The sequence below is a fragment of the Aspergillus thermomutatus genome (assembly GCF_002237265.1).
Source record: "Aspergillus thermomutatus strain HMR AF 39 chromosome Unknown NODE_12, whole genome shotgun sequence".
In the NCBI taxonomy this organism is placed as follows: Eukaryota; Fungi; Ascomycota; class Eurotiomycetes; order Eurotiales; family Aspergillaceae; genus Aspergillus; species Aspergillus thermomutatus.
In genome coordinates, this window is record NW_020798060.1 from 75,371 (window position 1) to 94,807 (window position 19,437).

The 19,437-nt window shown below is 48.5% G+C and overlaps 8 protein-coding genes across 8 annotated transcripts; 5 read left to right on the plus strand and 3 right to left on the minus strand.

Annotated features, from left to right (window-relative positions):
* Nucleotides 1-554: 554 nt before the first annotated feature.
* Nucleotides 555-1,201, plus strand: CDV56_107269 (endosulfine family protein; the record flags this gene model as incomplete). Its single annotated transcript, XM_026760888.1, has 3 exons — nt 555-590; nt 663-746; nt 818-1,201. The coding sequence occupies 3 exons, from the start codon at nt 555-557 to the stop codon at nt 1,199-1,201; spliced, it is 504 nt and encodes a 167-aa protein (XP_026618123.1).
* Nucleotides 1,202-3,044: 1,843 nt separating this feature from the next.
* On the minus strand, nt 3,045-4,444 carry CDV56_107394 (ICE2 family protein; the record flags this gene model as incomplete). The annotated part of the gene is made up of 2 exons (XM_026761013.1): nt 3,045-3,848; nt 3,923-4,444. 2 exons carry the CDS (start codon nt 4,442-4,444, stop codon nt 3,045-3,047), a joined length of 1,326 nt encoding a protein of 441 aa, XP_026618124.1.
* Nucleotides 4,445-5,480: 1,036 nt separating this feature from the next.
* Nucleotides 5,481-6,635, plus strand: CDV56_107492 (MYG1 family protein; the record flags this gene model as incomplete). Its single annotated transcript, XM_026761111.1, has 2 exons — nt 5,481-5,542; nt 5,603-6,635. 2 exons carry the CDS (start codon nt 5,481-5,483, stop codon nt 6,633-6,635), a joined length of 1,095 nt encoding a protein of 364 aa, XP_026618125.1.
* A 398-nt stretch (nt 6,636-7,033) lies between these two features.
* CDV56_107566 (SMP-30/gluconolactonase/LRE family protein) lies at nt 7,034-8,471 on the minus strand (the record flags this gene model as incomplete). Its single annotated transcript, XM_026761185.1, has 4 exons — nt 7,034-7,337; nt 7,403-7,643; nt 7,707-8,266; nt 8,338-8,471. 4 exons carry the CDS (start codon nt 8,469-8,471, stop codon nt 7,034-7,036), a joined length of 1,239 nt encoding a protein of 412 aa, XP_026618126.1.
* A 561-nt stretch (nt 8,472-9,032) lies between these two features.
* Nucleotides 9,033-9,620, minus strand: CDV56_107645 (Yae1 family protein; the record flags this gene model as incomplete). Its single annotated transcript, XM_026761264.1, has 1 exon — nt 9,033-9,620. One exon carries the CDS (start codon nt 9,618-9,620, stop codon nt 9,033-9,035), a length of 588 nt encoding a protein of 195 aa, XP_026618127.1.
* Nucleotides 9,621-9,924: 304 nt separating this feature from the next.
* Nucleotides 9,925-11,939, plus strand: CDV56_107686 (methionine--tRNA ligase MES1; the record flags this gene model as incomplete). The annotated part of the gene is made up of 2 exons (XM_026761305.1): nt 9,925-10,061; nt 10,121-11,939. 2 exons carry the CDS (start codon nt 9,925-9,927, stop codon nt 11,937-11,939), a joined length of 1,956 nt encoding a protein of 651 aa, XP_026618128.1.
* Nucleotides 11,940-12,762: 823 nt separating this feature from the next.
* sonA (putative nuclear pore complex protein (SonA)) lies at nt 12,763-13,920 on the plus strand (the record flags this gene model as incomplete). The annotated part of the gene is made up of 2 exons (XM_026761406.1): nt 12,763-13,026; nt 13,093-13,920. The coding sequence occupies 2 exons, from the start codon at nt 12,763-12,765 to the stop codon at nt 13,918-13,920; spliced, it is 1,092 nt and encodes a 363-aa protein (XP_026618129.1).
* Nucleotides 13,921-18,008: 4,088 nt separating this feature from the next.
* CDV56_107966 (uncharacterized protein) lies at nt 18,009-18,764 on the plus strand (the record flags this gene model as incomplete). Its single annotated transcript, XM_026761585.1, has 4 exons — nt 18,009-18,156; nt 18,256-18,307; nt 18,371-18,458; nt 18,618-18,764. 4 exons carry the CDS (start codon nt 18,009-18,011, stop codon nt 18,762-18,764), a joined length of 435 nt encoding a protein of 144 aa, XP_026618130.1.
* Between the last annotated feature and the right edge of the window lie 673 nt (nt 18,765-19,437).

Here is a 19,437-nt window from a genome sequence, read left to right on the forward strand (position 1 = left end):
TCTTTGATTCTGTTTCTTGGATTGCTGAGTAGACACAAGTACAGCGCAGTTCTCTTCCTAACACCCCCCATCTCTTCTACCTTACTCCTCCATAATCCAAGGTACCAGTTTGTATGTATCATCAATGCTATTGGGCAGAGATCGCATGTCCTACTCAACCACTATATAATACCACCATCATCATCTGAGTAATTCTGTTCTCGTCCATTATTTTGAATTTCACTTTCTTCATTTTCCAGAAAACAATACTTAAACTTCCTTTTTTCTTCTTCCTTTCCCCGCATTCGGTAGGGATCTTCCGACTTACCCTTTCGACGCCCAACGCTCTCTCTCTGTCTTGTCTTGTTCCCTCATAATTTCCGCCGCCCCGCCTTCATACGACTACTTCATTCTTATCTATCTCCCTTACTACTCACCGATCAACTTACTTCTCATTATCCCAGTTCAACAGACCTCACACCATTAACACTTTCAAACATCAATAATTGAAATCCTTATTTTCTTGAGTGATTTGACTTTTAACTATCCCACTTCCAGTTCGTCAAGACTTGACAATGAATCCTCATCAACAGAACAAGGTGGATACCAGCGTAAGTGTCCTCACAACATCTCATCAGCTCATGAAATATTGCATCCAGTAGAGCTAAATAGGCTCCTGTTAGTCCTTGAGCCCCGATGAACAACGTCTCCTCCGTCTCTACGGTAAAATGCCTACCAAGAAAGACCTGCTTCAGAATAAGCTCAAGGTATGGGTTGCTTCTCCATCTTCTACATCCTTGTTCAGAATGTTCCGCTCTTAACCTTTTCACTCTTCTAGGAACGAAAATACTTCGATTCGGGCGATTATGCGTTGAGCAAAGCCGGTAAAGCTTCGGATGTCGGGGTCACCAATATCGGTTCTCAGCACCCTGTTCCAGAGAACATCCCACATCTGACTGCCACCTCCCCCGGTGCAAACAACTCCGCTGCTGCTAGTAATGGCAGCAGCGCCAGCTCCCAAGGCCAACAGATCCCTGGCAGCCTCAGCGGTCACCATGGCTCGATCGGATTCCAGAGCCGGAGCCCCGTGAAGGAAGCAAGCTACCTACAACGTGGAACCAGCGTGGATGATTCGGAGGGCGCCGCCGATTCAGCCAAGGAAGTGAACGAGCCCAGCGTGAGCCCTCCTCCTGCTCGTGATGGTGTTCCCATCCGCCGATAGCCAACAGAATCCACCAACTTGCGCTCTGTGTCCATTTTTTCCAGCGGATTCAATCGTGGTATCAAAAAGAGCCAGACGCCGTGGATAGTTTACCCTTTGGTGTAATTTCGAGAGCTTTTCAACCTCGTGGTGGAATACTGCAGAGCAGGATGAACCAGAAAGATCAGATTGCCAAAGCCAGCTGCGCTTGAGATTCAAAGAAAAAGAGAAAGGATCAGTGTGAAAAATCCGGTCGCCCCTGGATCACTTCTTCGCCCCTCCAGACCCCTTTCCCCCAGGCGTAGGGGCCAAAACCTTGATCCTGAAACGTCGCGGCGTCAAAAAGGAAAGGATCGAGCCCCGATTGACCGGCTGGCGCCTGGGTGGCCTTACATCGATCATTTTTGGCAGTGCAAACCTAGCCATGTTTACGATTCCTCTTTCTTCAATCCATATTGATTTCCTGTATCAGACAATCTCCTTCCCCGCCATCCTGTCTTATCAACGAACAAGCCTGTATTGTTTGTCTGAGCATATCAACTTGATCGCCTCTTTTCTGGCCTCTTCATTGATGAATTATAACTTTTACAACTACCATATTTTACCTTCTCCGATGTGTGATGTCAGTTATTATGCCATACTTGGTACATACAATCTGTGCATATCTTAGTTTCTCCAAGAAGTATCAATAAGAAGCCTACCTGACTCAGACAGAACTAACGACAATGATCTCTCATCTAAACAGTCTCACGATCTCACAGAAGCTTGACCCGTGTTTTCACTTTCACTACATCTTCTATGATTGCCTAGGAGAAGTGACCATCTCAAGGCTTAGTAAGCTTATTCATCAGGGACGTGGTGCCCTTTCAAGTTCTACCAGGGAGCTCTATTATACGTGCCGGGCGCGAAAAAGGAATGACTGCTCAGAGATAATCAAGACTATATTATACTGGCCTAGTATATGTCTAGATTCACAAAAAAAGAAGCAAAGATGACAAGACCGACCGCCACCAGAGAACAAATAACACGAAACTTTGATTGACATGCCGCCAGACCGTGATGGGGTATAGAAGTCAACTCAGAACTCAAAGTACAAAGAAAGGCCATGTCATGTCTTATCCTGACGCCGATGACATGGGCAGTACATGTCATGCTACCGGAAAGTTGTAGAGGGAAGCCAGAGAAAAGGAAAAAAGACAGTAGAGGAATGAGCAGGGGGGTATAAAGCATGACGATCAACAGGATAAACTGTAAGGGAGCAAAACGGAGGGATCCTGGGAGCATTTTGGCGCTCATCAGCATCTGGAGACCATAGGCAGCAAATTGCGGGACGAGGCCAGAATATAGCAATAAGATGAGCCCGTAAATCTCGAGGACGGTTGCCGAGCCTCCCACAACGGACTTGCGTATCCTCCCCGGAAACTGAGGCATGAGAACACATGTATCCCCGCTGGACGACGACCATTCTTTCGTAGGGGATTCCTCAGCCAGCATGATCGAAATAGCATAACCATCCCGCTTGCCGAGTAACTGTTCGCTTTTGAGCTGCCAGAGAATAGTCCGATGAAGAATGTGGCTCGCGAGATGCAGTGCGATCCTTGGCCAGTTTGCAAGGTATCAAGCTCCTATTCCAGAACCTTGCAATTTCCGTCGGGTCGAAAGTCCGGAAGACTAGTGCGCCAAATGTATAGTGCAAGTCTCCAGATTGAGGTACACGAAATGCAGCCGAAACAGTGGGCCTGATGCCCACATTGAAGTTGCTGAGGCCGACTCTTTCCCAGTCATAGTACGTCCTAGAAGTTCCAGTTCGCATCGGAATGCGACAGAAACTCACGAAATTCCAGCAAGTCTCACTGCCGAGACTTCAGTCCGTTTTCCAGTGCCCAGCTAATCCAGCATCTAGGTCGTTATTTTCACCCAGCCATAGCTCGACAGCGTATAGCGCCAGGGTACAGGCGAGGTTGATCCACCTCCACAGGTTTCCGCCTCCAGCTCCTTGGATGCTCCACCATTGGCCGCTGCCACCCATCGCTTGCGATGTTGTGGCAAAGTGCTGCATTAAAAGACTTGTGTAAACAGCAATGAGGATCGATGGGGAAAAGTAGCTCAAAAACCCCAAGAATTGACCCGCAGCATCAGTATCGTCCAATGAAGCCTCTTGAGAAAGCGCACGTGCTCCAGATTCCCGAACAGCAGGGATTATTCGAGTGGATGCATACAGAACGAAGATACGGTATGCGAGCGAGATCAGGACGGAGGGAGTTACAGCGCTGAAGACGGCAGTAATGACGTTGAATGCTGCATGAATGATGGAGGGCAACGAAGACAAAGCATGCATGAGTGTGGAGTAGGATGCCATGATGATAGGTGGAAGGGGCGGGAAGTCGCTGGTCTGAGACGGCGAAGAGCCCTGCTCAACCGGGTACGATGGCTGGTAGTCGGTAAAGATCTGATAGATGCACAATACGACGTAGGCGAAGAGGAGCGAGCTTTCCACAGGATTGCCACGGCCACTGCCGATACCCCAGGCGCACAGAATCACAGCACATGTAATCGATACACCTATTAGAGCAGCATCGACATTCGATATCTCCGGAAACTGAAGAACGCGCCAAAGGAAGTACACAGAGCTCGATATGATAGAGGCGGACAGTACCAGTAGGGCAATCTGCCAGCGCCAATTAGCATTCTTTCGTCTGCTTCCACTCCAGGGACGTAAAAAAATAGGTGGAAAAAACGTACCATCCAGCTATCACTTCGTCCACCGCGGTTAACGAGCCAACGGGTGATCTGCCCTGCCGCTTGTATGACCAACAAGCTGCAGAACCCTTCGACAAGCTGAAAAACAGGTGTCGACCATGTGAGAAGCTTATACCAGTTACCGATAGTCACGGTTTCGACGAGTCCATCAGGTCCAAAAAGCCACTCCTGGACTGATGAGTCCTGGGCTCTCTTGCCGCTGAACGTACGTTCCACCCAACTACTCGTGTTGTCCGTATCGATCGAAAAGCGATTCAGGGACCAGATCAGAAGTATTGGTATGATAATCCATTGCGTGGAGCGGATAAGGACAATCAGTGAAGACCGGAACCATGATCGTTCAGGGGTGGTGAGCCTCAGGAGGGAAAAGAGGAAGTAAAATGTCGCCAGGGATAGAGAGAAGGCCAAACCGCACGTCTTACCACCCACATCGAAAGCCAGTGGGATGGAGGAAACAGTGACGGTCAGGAAGAGGGCCGACGAGAGGATCCGAAAAAACCACATCGGACAATAGTATGGGGCAGGAAATCTGCCCAAGAAAGGAGGACGTGGGAGGATGAACGGACGCGAAAGTCGACAAGGTGGCTGTCCAAGCGGTAGGACCTCGGAATCTGGCGAGCGATAGGAGACCTAGCCTTTTAACAAAAAGACATCCAGCTTGACCCGAGCCAAAGACTGGACAGATAGATGGATGGATGAGATGAAACTTTTTTCTATTCTCTCCTCCCCCTTTGGTCCTAGTTCTGTAGGATAATTGATCTTATCTCCCAAGCGGGACAGGATGATGTCTTTTCACGTGGCACTGCACAAGTAATGGATGGCAGTAATAATGATAACACAATAAGGAATAGTTTGAACGGCTTGCAACGACAACAGCAAGATCTCACGAGATCTACGTAAGAAGAACTGAAAAATAATAATAAGAATAATAACATAAGAAGTGAAGATGCAGAAATTTTCTCAAAGAAAAAGAGGATTGTCTGTTCTTTGCGCTGTTTGGTTGGATACAGGCAAAATCACGAAGGGCTAACAAGAAGCTAGCGGCACTTTGCCATAGATAAAGGCGGTGGACAAAACAAAGGAGCCATGATGATTCAGCTTGGATGTCTAGTGGCGGTCAAAAGGTATACTACAAAGGGTAGAAGCGTACTTAGCAAATCTGAATATCTCGTCTCAATTCATACTTCGAGGTACTCCGTCCGTACCTTTTATTCTCATGCGACAGTTGCGATACGGCAATAGGTACGGAGTACTGATTCAGTATTGATGCCTGGCGCTATTCCTCGAATGGTTTAGTCCATGACCTACTATGTACTGGGCTTAGAAGTTACTTGCCATTTCAGGTTTAGTACTTACTGAGCTCTCCACACTCACATGCCGCGGAGAGCCCTCTGATAATAGCCCTAGTTTCTGTCCTGTTGCGGTAACTCTCCAGATAAGAAGAGATCCATACCTCTCTAGATCCTGCGCCAAGTATCATTATCGTTCAATACAGGTAGTAGTACATTGTTGAATGCTACAATTGCGACAGCTGTTCAAAATGGCCGATGAGACTGTTGCGAAGAAACTCAAGACCTCCCCTCCTTTGATCGGAACTCATAAGTACACTTTGACGCTCCTCCATATGATAATGGTATTTCCCAGAGACTGATTTTCCATCAGCGGTCATTTCCACGCCGACGAGGCCCTGGCTGTCTATCTTCTTCGCCAGCTCCCGGCCTATGCCTCCTCTCCTCTCATTCGCACCAGAGATCCGGCTCAATTGGCCACATGTCACACCGTTGTCGATGTTGGTGGAGAGTATGACCCAGCCAGCAACCGCTATGATCACCACCAGCGTACCTTTTCAACCACCTTCCCAAACCACAACACCAAACTTTCTTCCGCAGGCTTAGTGTACATGCACTTTGGTCGGGCCATCATTGCCCAACATACTTCACTCCCGCTGGATCACGAGGATGTCACTTTGCTTTATGAGAAGCTTTACACGGATTTCATTGAAGCGGTTGATGCCAACGACAATGGTGTCTCGGTCTACGACCCCGCGGCTCTGGCATCGGCCAACATTGAGAAACGTTTCAGGGACGGTGGTGTCACAATCGCTTCTGTGGTCAACGATATGAACAACCCCGACCCTACTTGCCCACCTGGAGAGCCCCAGGATGAGGATAGTCTCTTCAGCAGGGCAAGCACATTTATCGGACACGTCTTCACTCGCAAGTTGCACCATGCCTGCACTTCTTGGCTTCCAGCTCGCACGACTGTTGGAGCTGCCTACCGTTCCCGTCGTGAAGTTCATCCCTCCGGCCGTATTATCATTCTTCCTCAGGGCGGTGTCCCTTGGAAGGAGCATCTCTACAATTTCGAGAGGGAAGCCTCAGGCGCCGGTGAAATCAACCCCGACGAGCAGGTCTACTATGTGCTTTACCCCGAGAGCGCTACTGAAGGATCCAAGTGGCGCGTCCAGTGCGTTTCGGTAAATGAAGGTAGCTTCGAATCCCGCAAGCCGTTACCAGAAAGCTGGCGTGGCGTTCGTGACGCGGATCTGGATGGCTGCCTTGCTGCCGAAGCCGAGAAGGCTGGTAAGCCTAAGATCCCAGAGGGTGCAGTCTTTGTTCATGCCAGCGGCTTCATTGGTGGACATAAGACAAAGGAAGGCGCACTTGCCATGGCTGTTCGGTCATTGGAGCTATAATGTTTGATCTAAAATTGCCTGAAGAATATTGAAGCCTAGAGTTTTTGGGGCTGATCTCCGCTTACCCACGTAATTCTTAGCCTAGTACCTAGAGATACACTTGGTCCTGCTGGTCAGAAGGTTTAACATAATTTTTACAAGAACGCTTGCATCCTGAAAGACTTTTCTCCGCTTCAGTAGATTCTTTCATTAGATCACGGTTATGGGAGGTGGACAATCAGTATTGGTCAGATAATTAAGAATGCTCCAATTTGGGAAGACAACGCTCTTTAGAAGTCACGAGACATAGGAATTGCTGATCTTGTACTCCGTACGTGCAGACATTTCCACATGAGCTTCGCACGAGAATTTCACATTTCTTCTCCCTTCCTAATATTCAACGTCTCAATGAGCCAAAACTACTTTAGCTCCTGACCTGCAAGATCCCACTCAACCTTAGAAATACCCCCAGAGCCCATCAACCAAAGTGTCTTGAGTTCTGGGCCAGTCCACGCGAAGTTCTGCACGGTATAGTTGGTCTGTATCGTCAACAGAAGCTGGCCATGAGGATCGAGAACATCAACACCTCGTCCATTACCGGTCACAATGTACCCATTGGCAGCAACCTTGAGACCGTCTGGAACATATCCAGCAGACAGATAAACAGGCCGCTTGTTAGAAGCTGCGGTACCGTCTTTGCTCACGTCAAAGGCATAGATGGTTCTAAAGTCAAGGTGCACTCCGTTAGTGAGTCCAACCTTCAGTTCCTTGTCACTTCCAACTCTTACCTGGGGCCTGTGGCATTAAAAGGTGTTCCCGGGTGGCCGAATTTGGGATCAACCGGTCCGCTCACTGCGCCAGTGTCGCTGATGTACACAATTGAGTAATCCGGGTTGAATGCGATGCCATTGGGTTGACTGAGAGTGTCATCAACGACAAAAACGGCGCCAGATGTAGGGTTATATCTGTACGTAGCAGATGGAAGTTGAGGGGGAGTATCAGTGAGCTTATTAAACCATGAGTATTCTGCTAAGGGAGTCAGTCAAATGATTTTGCAACAAGTAAATCAGAAGAGACAAGAAGGAACCATACGTGGGTCCGTGAACCAAATGTCGCCCGTTTTTCCGTGCACTGCGAGATCGTCGACCGTATTGAAGTAATAACCATAATAGTTGTTGATCAAAGTGACAGTCTTGTTCGTTTCAGGGTCGAGTGTTCTCAATCCTGCCCGCTGCTCAGTGCCGCCGATCGACCGGTTACCGCCAGAGGCTCCCCAAATAACTCTGCCATTGTGGAATGTGCCCCCATTGGGTGCGTAGACCGGAGGATCAGAGAGAAATTCTGATAGCGTAGGCGGATCTTGATTCAAGTCGACCACAAGCTGCGGGAGATAGCCTGCTGGAGGGGCTAATTGAGACAAGTAGAGCTTGTTTTGCGCTGCGACATAGACCGGAGCCTCATGGACGGCATCCGAGACGGCAAACATGTACTCATACGTAGGCTGACTTCCAAGGATCTTCAGGCCTCTTTCCTTATCATAGACAACAAAGTCGGCCGATTTTATGTCATGTAATGCAGTGCCATTTGCTACTGTCGTGTCACCAAAACTTGTGGCAACCTGAGAGGTGGATATGTTCCGATAGAAATGATATCTGAAAGAGCAGTCAATTCCAGCGGTGTGACACTGGGTGTCGATACCCGCTTTGGGGGTCAAACAACGTACGGCAACACATTTGCATAATGATTGATGCACACAACCGAATGGCCACAGTCTTCGGAGATGGGATCAGTACCGCCGGTTTGCGTAAGAGCCAACCTGGCAAAAAGGAAATAACATGTCAAGGTGACCCGATACATGGTAACGCAAGGGAGTTAAATGAAGATCACTTCGAAAGGAGAACTGCGCGTTCATGGGCTTTTCCGTCATGCAACCACGAGGGTTGAGGTCATATATAAAATAGCGGAAAGATCTGTTCCCCGCCCCCACGCGGAGGAAGAAAGCATCGAAGAGTACATACGAAGGGCTAGGGTGATAGAATACCCAAAAAACCGGGGAAATACCGCCGCTTAGCTTTGAAGCTTAAGAGCTTTTGTTGAGACTGCACTGAAAAGGCAAGTGTAGTCCTCAAGCGTGGGGTGAGTGGGCAGCCTGTATAGACCTGTGGAGTAATGATCGCCCACAAGGCTTGCTCAGAGACGGCAATGATCGATTATATCCAAGAGAATAATCCTTAGCCATCGTCATTGGTAACGACGTATGAGCTTCGCATTTCAGGATTGAAGACCATTGCCCAGGGTCGGGTGCCATCCGGTCGGAGAAAGTCCGATTTGGGGGATTGTACTCCGTAGTGATTCTCGGGAAGACACAACAGCGCTGCAACATGAGGAGAAAGAATCATTGCATGAGAACAATGCAACCTAATGGCGAATGTTCAGTGAGCTAATGTCCTCAATGCACCCTGTTCCATCTCCAGCTACCTGGGCATCTTTGGCGTCAGGATGGATGTCCGCAGTCTCCTCACGTTCTCCGAGAGCTCGCTGGATAAGCTTAGCCTTGACTGTAGCGCCCTTAAGACGCTCGTCAACATCTGTGACAGCTTCTTCCGTGTTCTCCATGGGCAAAGAAGCTGGATCAACTAATTCGAGGAGAATCTCGAGGTTTTTGACCAGCCGTAAACTGGCGGGAAGAGGCAGCATCTCCTTGCATACGAATGGTTCTAAGAGAAGGTCATCCTCATTATATGGCTGAGTTTTCAGGGCATCCGTTTCATCACTCTCCTGTGACGAATGCCGAGAAAAGTCGGAATCTGCGACTCTCTGGGCCCAGACGAGAGCTTTGCCATATAGTCTTCCCAACTCAACGAACTTTTCGAAGCCCTTTTCAACGGCAAATACGCTTCCTTCGGTATAACCAGCCTGAGCACCATCAGCTGCGCCCAAACTATAGCCCTCTTGGTAGAATTCTTCTTCCAGGTCGAGGAGACCGTCAAGTAGATTTTTCTCCATGGCGAATGGACGAGCGGGATGAGACAGCGGGTAGAAAATAAGCGAAACCAGGCACAAGTCAGAGGCAAAGAAGTAAATAAAAAAGATAGTGTCGGAGACGCAGTATGATCTCTAATTTCCGAGCACCAAATAGGACAAATAAGTCACGAGTTGACTCTTGTTGATGTTCCCTTTACAAAAAAAGCCTAGATAGAAAGATAGCAGATAGAATCAGCCGGCTCCGAGCGATGAATCATCCGCACCTCTAACAAAAGACGAACATTTTCTGCCGCTCCGCAACCCCGCCATTCTTTAACCAACAACAATGGCTTCAGAAACCAAAATTCTGCCCAAGAAGGGCGAGCGAAACATTCTCATCACAAGTGCTCTGCCTTATGTCAATAATGTGCCTCACTTGGGCAACATTGTAGGTTCAGTTCTCAGTGCCGACGTCTTCGCTAGGTGTGTCTTGTGCGCCGCTCTTTGTCCCGCTGCTTGAGGCTCACCTAGGATTTGTCCAGATATCACAAAGCTTGCGGACGACAGACTCTCTATATCTGTGGAACAGATGAGTACGGCACTGCAACGGAAACGAAGGCCTTGGAGGAGAAGGTGACGCCGGAGGAGCTCTGTGCCAAATACAACAAGATTCACCAGGAGGTGTACAAGTGGTTCGAAATCGGTTTCGACCATTTCGGCCGCACTCCCACCCAGCAGCACACTGAAATCTCGCAGGCCATTTTCAAGAGGCTCTATGAGAATGGATATCTGACGGAGAAGACCGCAGAACAGCCATTCTGTGAGGCGCACGGTTCATTTTTAGCGGATCGCTATGTTGAGGGAGAGTGCCCTCGGTGCCACTACGAAGATGCTCGAGGAGATCAGTGCGACAAGTGCGGCCACCTTCTCGATCCTTTTGATCTCATCAAACCCCGCTGTAAGCTCGATGGAGCTACGCCCGTCCGCCGCTCCACGAAACATATTCATCTTCTTCTTGACAAGCTGCAGCCGGATATTGAGAAATGGGTTCTTCCCGCCATGGAGAAGGGCAACTGGCCCAAAAACTCTAGGGATATCACCAAGTCATGGTTGAAAGAAGGCTTAAAAGACCGTGGCATCACCAGAGATCTCAAATGGGGTGTTCCAGTTCCCCTCCCTGGGTTCGAGAATAAAGTGCTCTACGTGTGGTTCGAGGCCTGCATCGGCTATCCGTCGATCACGGCCAACTACACTTCAGACTGGGAGAAGTGGTGGCGCAACCCAGAGGAGGTTGAACTGTATCAGTTCCTTGGCAAGGACAATGTGCCCTTTCACAGTGTGATTTTCCCTGGGTGCGAGCTGGGAACCAAGGATAAGTGGACCATGCTGCACCATCTCAGTACCGCTGAGTATCTGAACTACGAGGGGGGCAAATTTAGCAAGTCCAGAGGAGTCGGCGTCTTCGGAAACAACGCCAAGCAGACTGGCGTACCTCCAGATGTGTGGCGGTACTACCTTTTGAAGAATCGTCCGGAGACTGGCGACACCCAGTTTGAATGGCGTGCTTTCGTCGAAAGCAACAACAGCGAACTATTGGCCAAATTGGGTAACCTGGTCAACCGTGTCGTCAAGCTGATCACAGCTTCTTATAACTCCACTATTCCCGAGTTCACCGTTCCCGAGACCTTCCAGCCAAACTTGGACGAGATCACAAGCCTCCTGCGCCAGTACATTGAAGAGATGGAAGGCGTGCATCTTCGCGCAGGTATTAGCACCGCGATGAAGCTCGCGGAGGCTGGGAACGGTCTCATCCAGGCCAACCGACTTGACAACTCCCTTATTGCCAATGAACCCGACCGGGCTGCTGCGGTCGTTGGTACCGTCACCAACTTGATCCATCTTCTCTCCAGTGTCTTTGCTCCTTACCTTCCTGCCACCTCCAAATCTATTCTTGAGCAGCTGAATGCGCCCTTTGGAGTCATTCCATCTCTCGATGAACTCAAAGACGGCTGGAAACCAGTGGCCCTGAAGGCAGGCCACAAGATTGGCAAGGCCAAGTATCTCTTCTCTCGCATCGACCCGAAGAAGGCCGATGAGTGGCGTGAGTTGTTCGGCGGATCTCAGGCAGACAGACAAAAGAAGGAGGAGGAAGCTGCCAAGGCTGCTGCAAAGAAGGCAGCCAACAAAGCAAGCAAATTGAAGAAGAAAGAGAAAAAAGCGGCAGAGGCAGCTGACACTAGTGTTGAGGCTTCTGCCAAGGGAGGTGCAGAGGCGACTGATATCACTACCGAGGGAAAGAACGATGAAGCGGTTGAGAAGGTTGTCGATGGCATGGCCCAGGTCACAATCCCAACATCGTGAGCTCTCATTCATTATTAAATGGATTCTGAGAGATTTTACGCCCGAAAAGGCTTGAAAAGCCCGGAAGAGGCCGTCTCACATGATATTGAAAGCTATTGTGGTGGTTGGAGCGTTTTGGGTTCTCGATTCCCTCATGGTGTTTTTGAGATGATCGACTGGCATGAGATATGATGTAGGAGAAATGACAATTACTAAATTCCATTGACGATACCCTTCGCCGAGTAGATTATTGACTTCAATTTGTTTTATGGGCAGTAGTTCCAGTGTGTTGTTGTACTCCGTAGGCATCAGAGGTCTAGGCAGTATGCTTTTGCACGGAGGACAGTCTTCCATGGCATCTGCCTACCGCGAGTATCCTTGGGAATATATCAAATCACAATCTACCCGGTAGTAACTGACTTGCACTATCGTTGCCTTTCGTTCCATCAGACAAGATATCAAGTCGCTCAATTTTTGGTAAACGGCGTTTGACTGCCTTTCTCGAGCTTGGGGTGTTTCTATCTTATGGGAAGGCGGTGTGGTTGGTGCCTGAGGATTTTGCCAACCTCTAATCAATGCCTTAAGTCTCAGGTCCCAAAACTGAAGGTACTTACACTTGACTTGTGTACACCGCGTCAGGACTTGTCTCATACCCTGCTTTTTCTCCTAGTTCAGCCCTGGTTGTCTATTTTAAACTATACAAAGAGTCTGTTGCACCGGGAGTCTAAACCACTTTCGTTTTTTATCCTTCGTGTGCCTCATAATCTGGGTTCATTCGTTGTTCACCACATACCGCGCAAGCCACGACCAAAGAAAACAGAAGCGAAAAAGCTCTCCCGTTCGAATGTCGCTCTTCGGGAACGTCGGCGCTACGTCGACGACAGCCGGTCAAACAAACACCACAGGCGATGTCTCCAAAGATGTAGCTCTCAACTCGCCGCCCGAAGATGGCATCTCTGATCTTCGATTTTCTCCCGCAAGCGAACATCTCGCGGTAGCTTCGTGGGACAAGAAGGTCCGCATCTACGAGATCAACGAACAGGGTCAGAGTGAGGGAAAAGCTCTTTTCGAACATGAAGCTCCAGTCTTAAATTGTTGCTGGTCACCGGTAAAGTTTCTACATCTCGTCATGTGTTTTTTTGTCTGTCCCGCTAATCTTTGTGCTTTTGGCTAGGATGGAACGAAAGTTGTCGGAGCTGGCGCCGACAAAGCTGCACGCATGCTGGACCTCGCAGCCAATGCTACTACTCCCGTTCAAGTCGCTGCCCACGATGCTCCTATCCGATGCTGTCATATGATTCCCAACCCGGCTGGAAACTCTTCTCTTCTTGTAACTGGTTCATGGGACAAGACCGTCAAATACTGGGACTTGCGGCAATCCACCCCCATTGCGACAGTGGAGTGTCAGGAGCGCGTCTACACCATGGATGTCAAGAACAAGCTGCTAGTGGTGGGAACGGCAGACCGATACATTAACATCATCAATCTCGACAATCCCACCAAGTTTTATAAGACCATGCAGTCACCGCTCAAGTGGCAGACGCGGGTAGTCAGCTGCTTCACGGATGCCACTGGTTTCGCTGTCGGCAGTATCGAAGGACGTTGCGCCATTCAATATGTTGAAGACAAGGACTCTAGTTCCAACTTCAGCTTCAAGTGTCATCGGGAAACTCCTCCGAACCAACGAGATATCAACAATATCTACTCTGTGAATGCCATTTCCTTCCATCCGGTCCACGGCACCTTCAGCACCGCAGGCAGTGACGGTACCTTCCACTTCTGGGACAAGGATGCCAAACATCGTCTGAAGGGATACCCGTCTGTGGGAGGAACGATCTCCAGCACCGCCTTCAACCGCAATGGCAACATCTTTGCATATGCCGTCAGCTACGATTGGAGTAAAGGATATTCAGCGAACACGCAACAACTTCCCAACAAGGTGATGCTCCATCCAGTGGCGCCAGAGGAAGTGAAGCCAAGACCTGGTACCCGGAAGAGGTAGAGGGGAGGCAAAACCGGCGTGTTCGATGATGATAATCTGGGAGGAGACAACCGGGCCTGGCTTGATCTTGAGTAGACGGCCAATCATGAGCCCTTGGTATATGGCGATCGTCTCTGGTGGGTAGTCTTGGGCGTTTTCAACCGGACGCTGTGAATTCTCTGAACGTTCTTTTTCTCTCTGTTTTATTCGTGTCTTTCCCCCGTGTATCATTTCTGGGAATGCATATGAGCGAATCGTCATTTCTTTTTTTCTTCTGGGATGGGGTTTTCTTTTTCTATTAACTCGGAATGACCGGGGAGAGTAGATCATCTTGCGTCAAGATCGGTGTCTTCCAATGTCGAAAAAGGGTTCAGGCACAAAACCTACAACGAAGAAGAAAAGGAAGCCACGCTACTGAGAATATTATTATGATAATTTTGAGCAACCAATACCTCATTGACCTGATGATAGGTTGTAGAATTGTAGTGTCGCACTCGTTAAAAGTGCGATTACGATAGTAATAGAACAGCTTGAAGTCAATGCCTGTGATCTAGGCCTCCTGTTATGTTGAAAAGCAACCTGAACGCTGTGATTCGCATTTATTGTTTTAGGATTATTTGTCCAACTTTCTCAAGTGTGTAAGCCTCAATTGGCCCGTGGTGGCTTCGATGTCGAAACTTCCAGATGATGGCGCTGTTGGGGCCGAAGGCAGCAGATGGATGGGACTTGTGTGATATCCCAAGTGCATTGCTCCCTTCTCAGTTTCCTTTTTTCTTCTGAGTAGGGAGGTAAATCCGGTAAAAACGATTACTCGCACTCGATTGAGAAGGAGACGAGCGCAGGCATATGGAAGGATGGATACGTGTCTGCGCTAGGGCAATCGGCATTGCATGATCAAGTCGAACCACACTGTGAGACTTATTTGGCCACGATCCTTGCGGGAACCTGGGACCGAGTCTGGCTCCAACGATGGATTTGCCAGCGTTAAATGCCCTTCTTGATGAATTAATAGTGGATAATAACTTCAACAGAAGGTATGCATTTCGGCATGGTGGACTCGGGCGGCCCATGTTGCGGGGAAGCCCAAGCTCCCTCTTAGAGTTCCCCACATTCTTGGCTCGCGAGTTCGATGGGAGGCCGTTACGCACTAATAAATGACCCGAGCAGCGTTACCTTAGAACTTCGAAGCTCGCTAGAAGGCAGACTGGTTTGAGCGATGACATACCGTATCAATAGGCATAGAAGTGCCGCCGTCTATAGAGAGTAACGCGATGACGGAGTCGTCTTCAGACAGTGTCAGGCAGCGTGTCACATTGTGGAGTCGAGGCTGCAGAGTTTGCGGTTTGAAGCAAGGAATCGCCGAATGCTCTTCAGTTGACCCTATTCCTCCCTTTCTTTTCTGTGATATGTTATGGCTCTCTCAGAGCATTTCTCACGTCGAAAAGGATGTGGTGAGAGAGAGCCCCTGCATTCTCCGCTGGTGCTCTTTGAATGTAAATTCAGGCGAGCGATGTCGTTGATCTTTCTCTATCAGCTCACGCGAACGCTGATTTGAATAAATAGCATATTCATATGATGTGTTTCACTTCATATGATGGCCGGACATTGATGTTTTAAACTTCAGAGTTCAAGAGAAGAAAAGGATGACCGTTAGTCTAGACTCCAAAGAGAGGTATTTCCCACCACTTGGCCTTGTCTCTCACCACAAGAATCACTCAATAATAGAGAGACTACCTAGTATGAACCCCGCTCTTGTGAACATAAGCCACCGAGTTATTACCGGGCTACTCCTGTACCTTGCAAGATAAGTTGTATTTTGAAAGGTAAGGTTCGCAATGTTTATAGTGATAATGTGACTCTTATTATTACAATAATAATATCAGAGAGAAGGTAAGAGAACATATGATACATCAGCTCAGAGGACTCCATCTACCAAGTTGGATTTGTACATTGCACATCACAGGCATCACACCACCCTTGGCCATACTCAAAACTGAGATCCACTCTCGATTCTGACCATGACAATAGATGGGTTTAGAGAAGTGTTAGCTGATCCAGTCAATGTTGCTAGTTTCAAATTTCAATATCAGACAATAAAGAGACTGAACTGACTGATCAGGAGACAAAATGTAGATCATCACGTGAGCAAGTTTGTTTCAGTTCAACTTGGTATTATTGACCACCCCAATACCTGACCCTCAGGAGCCATTGATGCTCAAATCGGAATAGAACTGTCGATCCATGGAAACACGCAACTCCCATACGAGGTAAGGAGATATTGTAGTGGCTGATGAGTGGTGGATTCGAGCTTCGACTGCCGCACGTGAGGTCATTCTGACCCCGGACGAGGCTTGGATTGGCATTGTTCATTTGGTGTTTCGGGATCCCTAGTCCAAGCCTACCTTACCTTTTTTTCGAGTGGTGTCGTCATGACTCAATATCTAGGTAGGTACGTACTTGCAATTAGGTATTTGACAGATACACTTTACTAGCTAGATGTTCATCCAATGACTTTTCTCGTGGTATAATAACTTACTGATGATCGAGGATTCAGGTAGGTAGTACCTTAGATACGACTGCATACTGTATACAACTGTGTACTTTGGTAGAGTCATACGCCAAGTGGAGCGCGGGAATGCGGGGTGCAGCCTTAGAGTTGACAGTCAATATGACTAGGCAGTGGATACCGCCCACCAGAGCTCTTAGAAACGTCAAGCTCGCGTGTGATCCGGTTATCCCGGGGAAGCGATCATACTAGTATTCGGGGTCCTGTTGATGATGATGATGATTGTGATAATTATGAGGAGGAGACATTGTACCGAGTTTCAAAATCCATGACTTTCTCCAGAAGAGAGAGAGAGTATATCGTCTAGGTATCGGATTTGGAACAGCAATACTAATGATCAACTGATGATGGATGGATAGGTACACGACACGAACTAACGACACTAGATGCGGAGATCCCATAGTATGCATCTATACATAGCTACAACAAGTCCATACAATCCTTGTGTCATCATTTCCCCTTCCTCTTCAGCCAGTTCTACGATGTATATTGCGAGGTAGACCACATGAGTTGCGGATATACAGATAAACTGATAGGTACCCTTCGGATGCGATGAAATCATCTTGCGCAATCAGCCAACCAACATTCGGAGCTCATCATGCGATGCCCTTCTGGAAGCAGGAAGATTGGCCCATCCTCTCTTCATAGTCCAGCTACCTACCTTAGGTAAGAGGTATACTCGATCTAGAGGCTTCGACCCCGCTCCAGCTTCCAAAGGTCATTGACTCAACTCAATATGCACGCATGGTAAGTTATGTTTCCAAACAGTGGGTCCATCATCATCATCATCATCATTAATGTTCGACAACTGGAGGATGCACTCACTACTGTACAACCTTAGCCTTATTAAGCACAAACACTTCAGGACCAGAGGATGGATGTAGATGTACCTAAGATAGCTACCTAGGTAAGGTAGGTAGGTAGGTAAGTAGGTAGCTGGCTAGAATGCCTCCATATGGTGAATAAGGTAAGTACCTACTTGGTAGAGTCGTACAGCCCATTCCGTGGGAAAGATACAGGGGAGGTACGTACATCCATCTTCCCACTCCCGATGATGCTGAGCTCATTTATCCATGATTCGATCTCCTCATTCCTCCTTTGGTAGAACCACTCAGCTCCCCCTCAAGGACTCAAGGTCACCTGCCTCTTCCCCCTCTCGCCCATCTTCCCATCCTTTTCCTCCCCCTCCCCTTCTCTTTCTTCCTCTTCTTTCCCTCCTCTCCCTTTCCATCCATTGATTCTCTCTGGATTCCATCCGTAACCATCATCAATTTGTCCAACTGTCTGGTAAGCTTTCTTCGTTCCTGCATTTCTCCCCTTCCCGTCCTATCAGCTGTCCATCCCTCCCTTCCCCTCCATCAACAGTCCCGTTCGTCGGCGTTGCAATATCCTTGCAGTCTATCCCGTGGTCATGTAGCAAGAAGCTAATCCAGGAGCATCGATTGTCTCTTAGAACCATTCTCAGTTCCCAACTACTTGTCTCTTTTTTGCTTCTCTTTCCACAAACAAGCCTACTCAATCCCCAGTATCATCAGTTGCAACCATGTCTGTTGAACTCACCAAGGTCGACTCTGCCATCGCCGGCTTGTCAATATCGCCTAAGGACGAAAAGGCCCCGGATAAGGCAGAAAAGAAGTCTCACAAACGCACTGCATCCCAAACGGAAGGTGTCTGGAACATCAAAGACCTTGGTAAGTCTCTATCTCGATGTGTTACTTGAAGTAGCCAAGTCAGCCGTGCTTTGCTTGCACACATGAGTGTCTGCAGTAAGCTTATACTCTCGGGTGTAGAGGCACAAAAGATCGAGTTGTCATTGCCCATCGAGACACAAAAGACCGGATGGTAAGTGTGACTCCACCTGCGGTAACGGGGTTTGAGTCAAACCAAGCTCATGCCTCGGTACAGGAAGCTCAACACGTCTCCGAGCACCATCGAGGACAAGGACATTCTCAAGATGTACCTGGTGAACCCACCGGTCAAGAAGATTGACCTGGTATGGCCATTGGGTCTGTCAGTCACTGCTCGTAACCTCAAGGGTGTCACAGTCAAAGATGCGCTGGACGCAATCTACAAGCAATTCAAGAAGAAGGCATGCCTCTCTACTCACATTTCCATTGCCTTAATACCATCCGTGCTAACCGGTCCCTCTTAGGCCGATGATGAACTGGATAAGCCCTACCTCGCTGGCTTCGAGTGGGACAAGGAGGAGTGCTGGACACGCCTCATCGTTCATCAGACCAAGAACGGCCCACCCGCAGCACCCAGCAAGAAGTCCAAGAAGAAGAAGGACGAGGCATAGATACCTCGTTTATCGTAGCCATCATCATGGCGAGGTCTGGATACCTTCTCCTCTCTTCTCTTCTTTCGACAACTTCGCCTAATCATTCACAATGGCCAATGCACCTCTATCTCGCGTCTCGCTTCCCTGCATTTCTTTTTAAGGGCGGGTTCAAGATGTAGAAGCAAAGATGGTTGGTGTTTACATCTGCTTTGTAATTCGATATGATGGATCTGCTGTGCTCAAATCTGGGGGTTTCTTTTTACTGTTTGCGTTTCACCACTACACCGCTTTCTAGCGAATGCTGGTGTGTGTATGCGTCCGGTCTGACCTGCTCGCTGGAGGTGAAACATTGTATCGTGTCTTTACAGCATGTATCATGTATCACACCAGGAGCTTATTCACTCATTCATTAACCATTAATGAAGGCATCTTAAGTCTAATTGCTTGCACTAGGTATTAACTGTTAGACTGTCCCTGAATACGCTCAGGCGCAAATTTGAGTACGGCGAAGCTTTGGAGATTCTGGCGTCAGCACCCAAAGGCTTGATGGACAGCATTGAGGTAATGAAGTTTCAATTTGAAACTGCTTTAGAAATACCGAATTTTGATCTGCCTGTAGGCTTTGCCAGAAGAGAATGACATTTTGTGAGTCTCGATCTCTCAAACTGGGAGGAGCTTTGCGGTGAAGAAC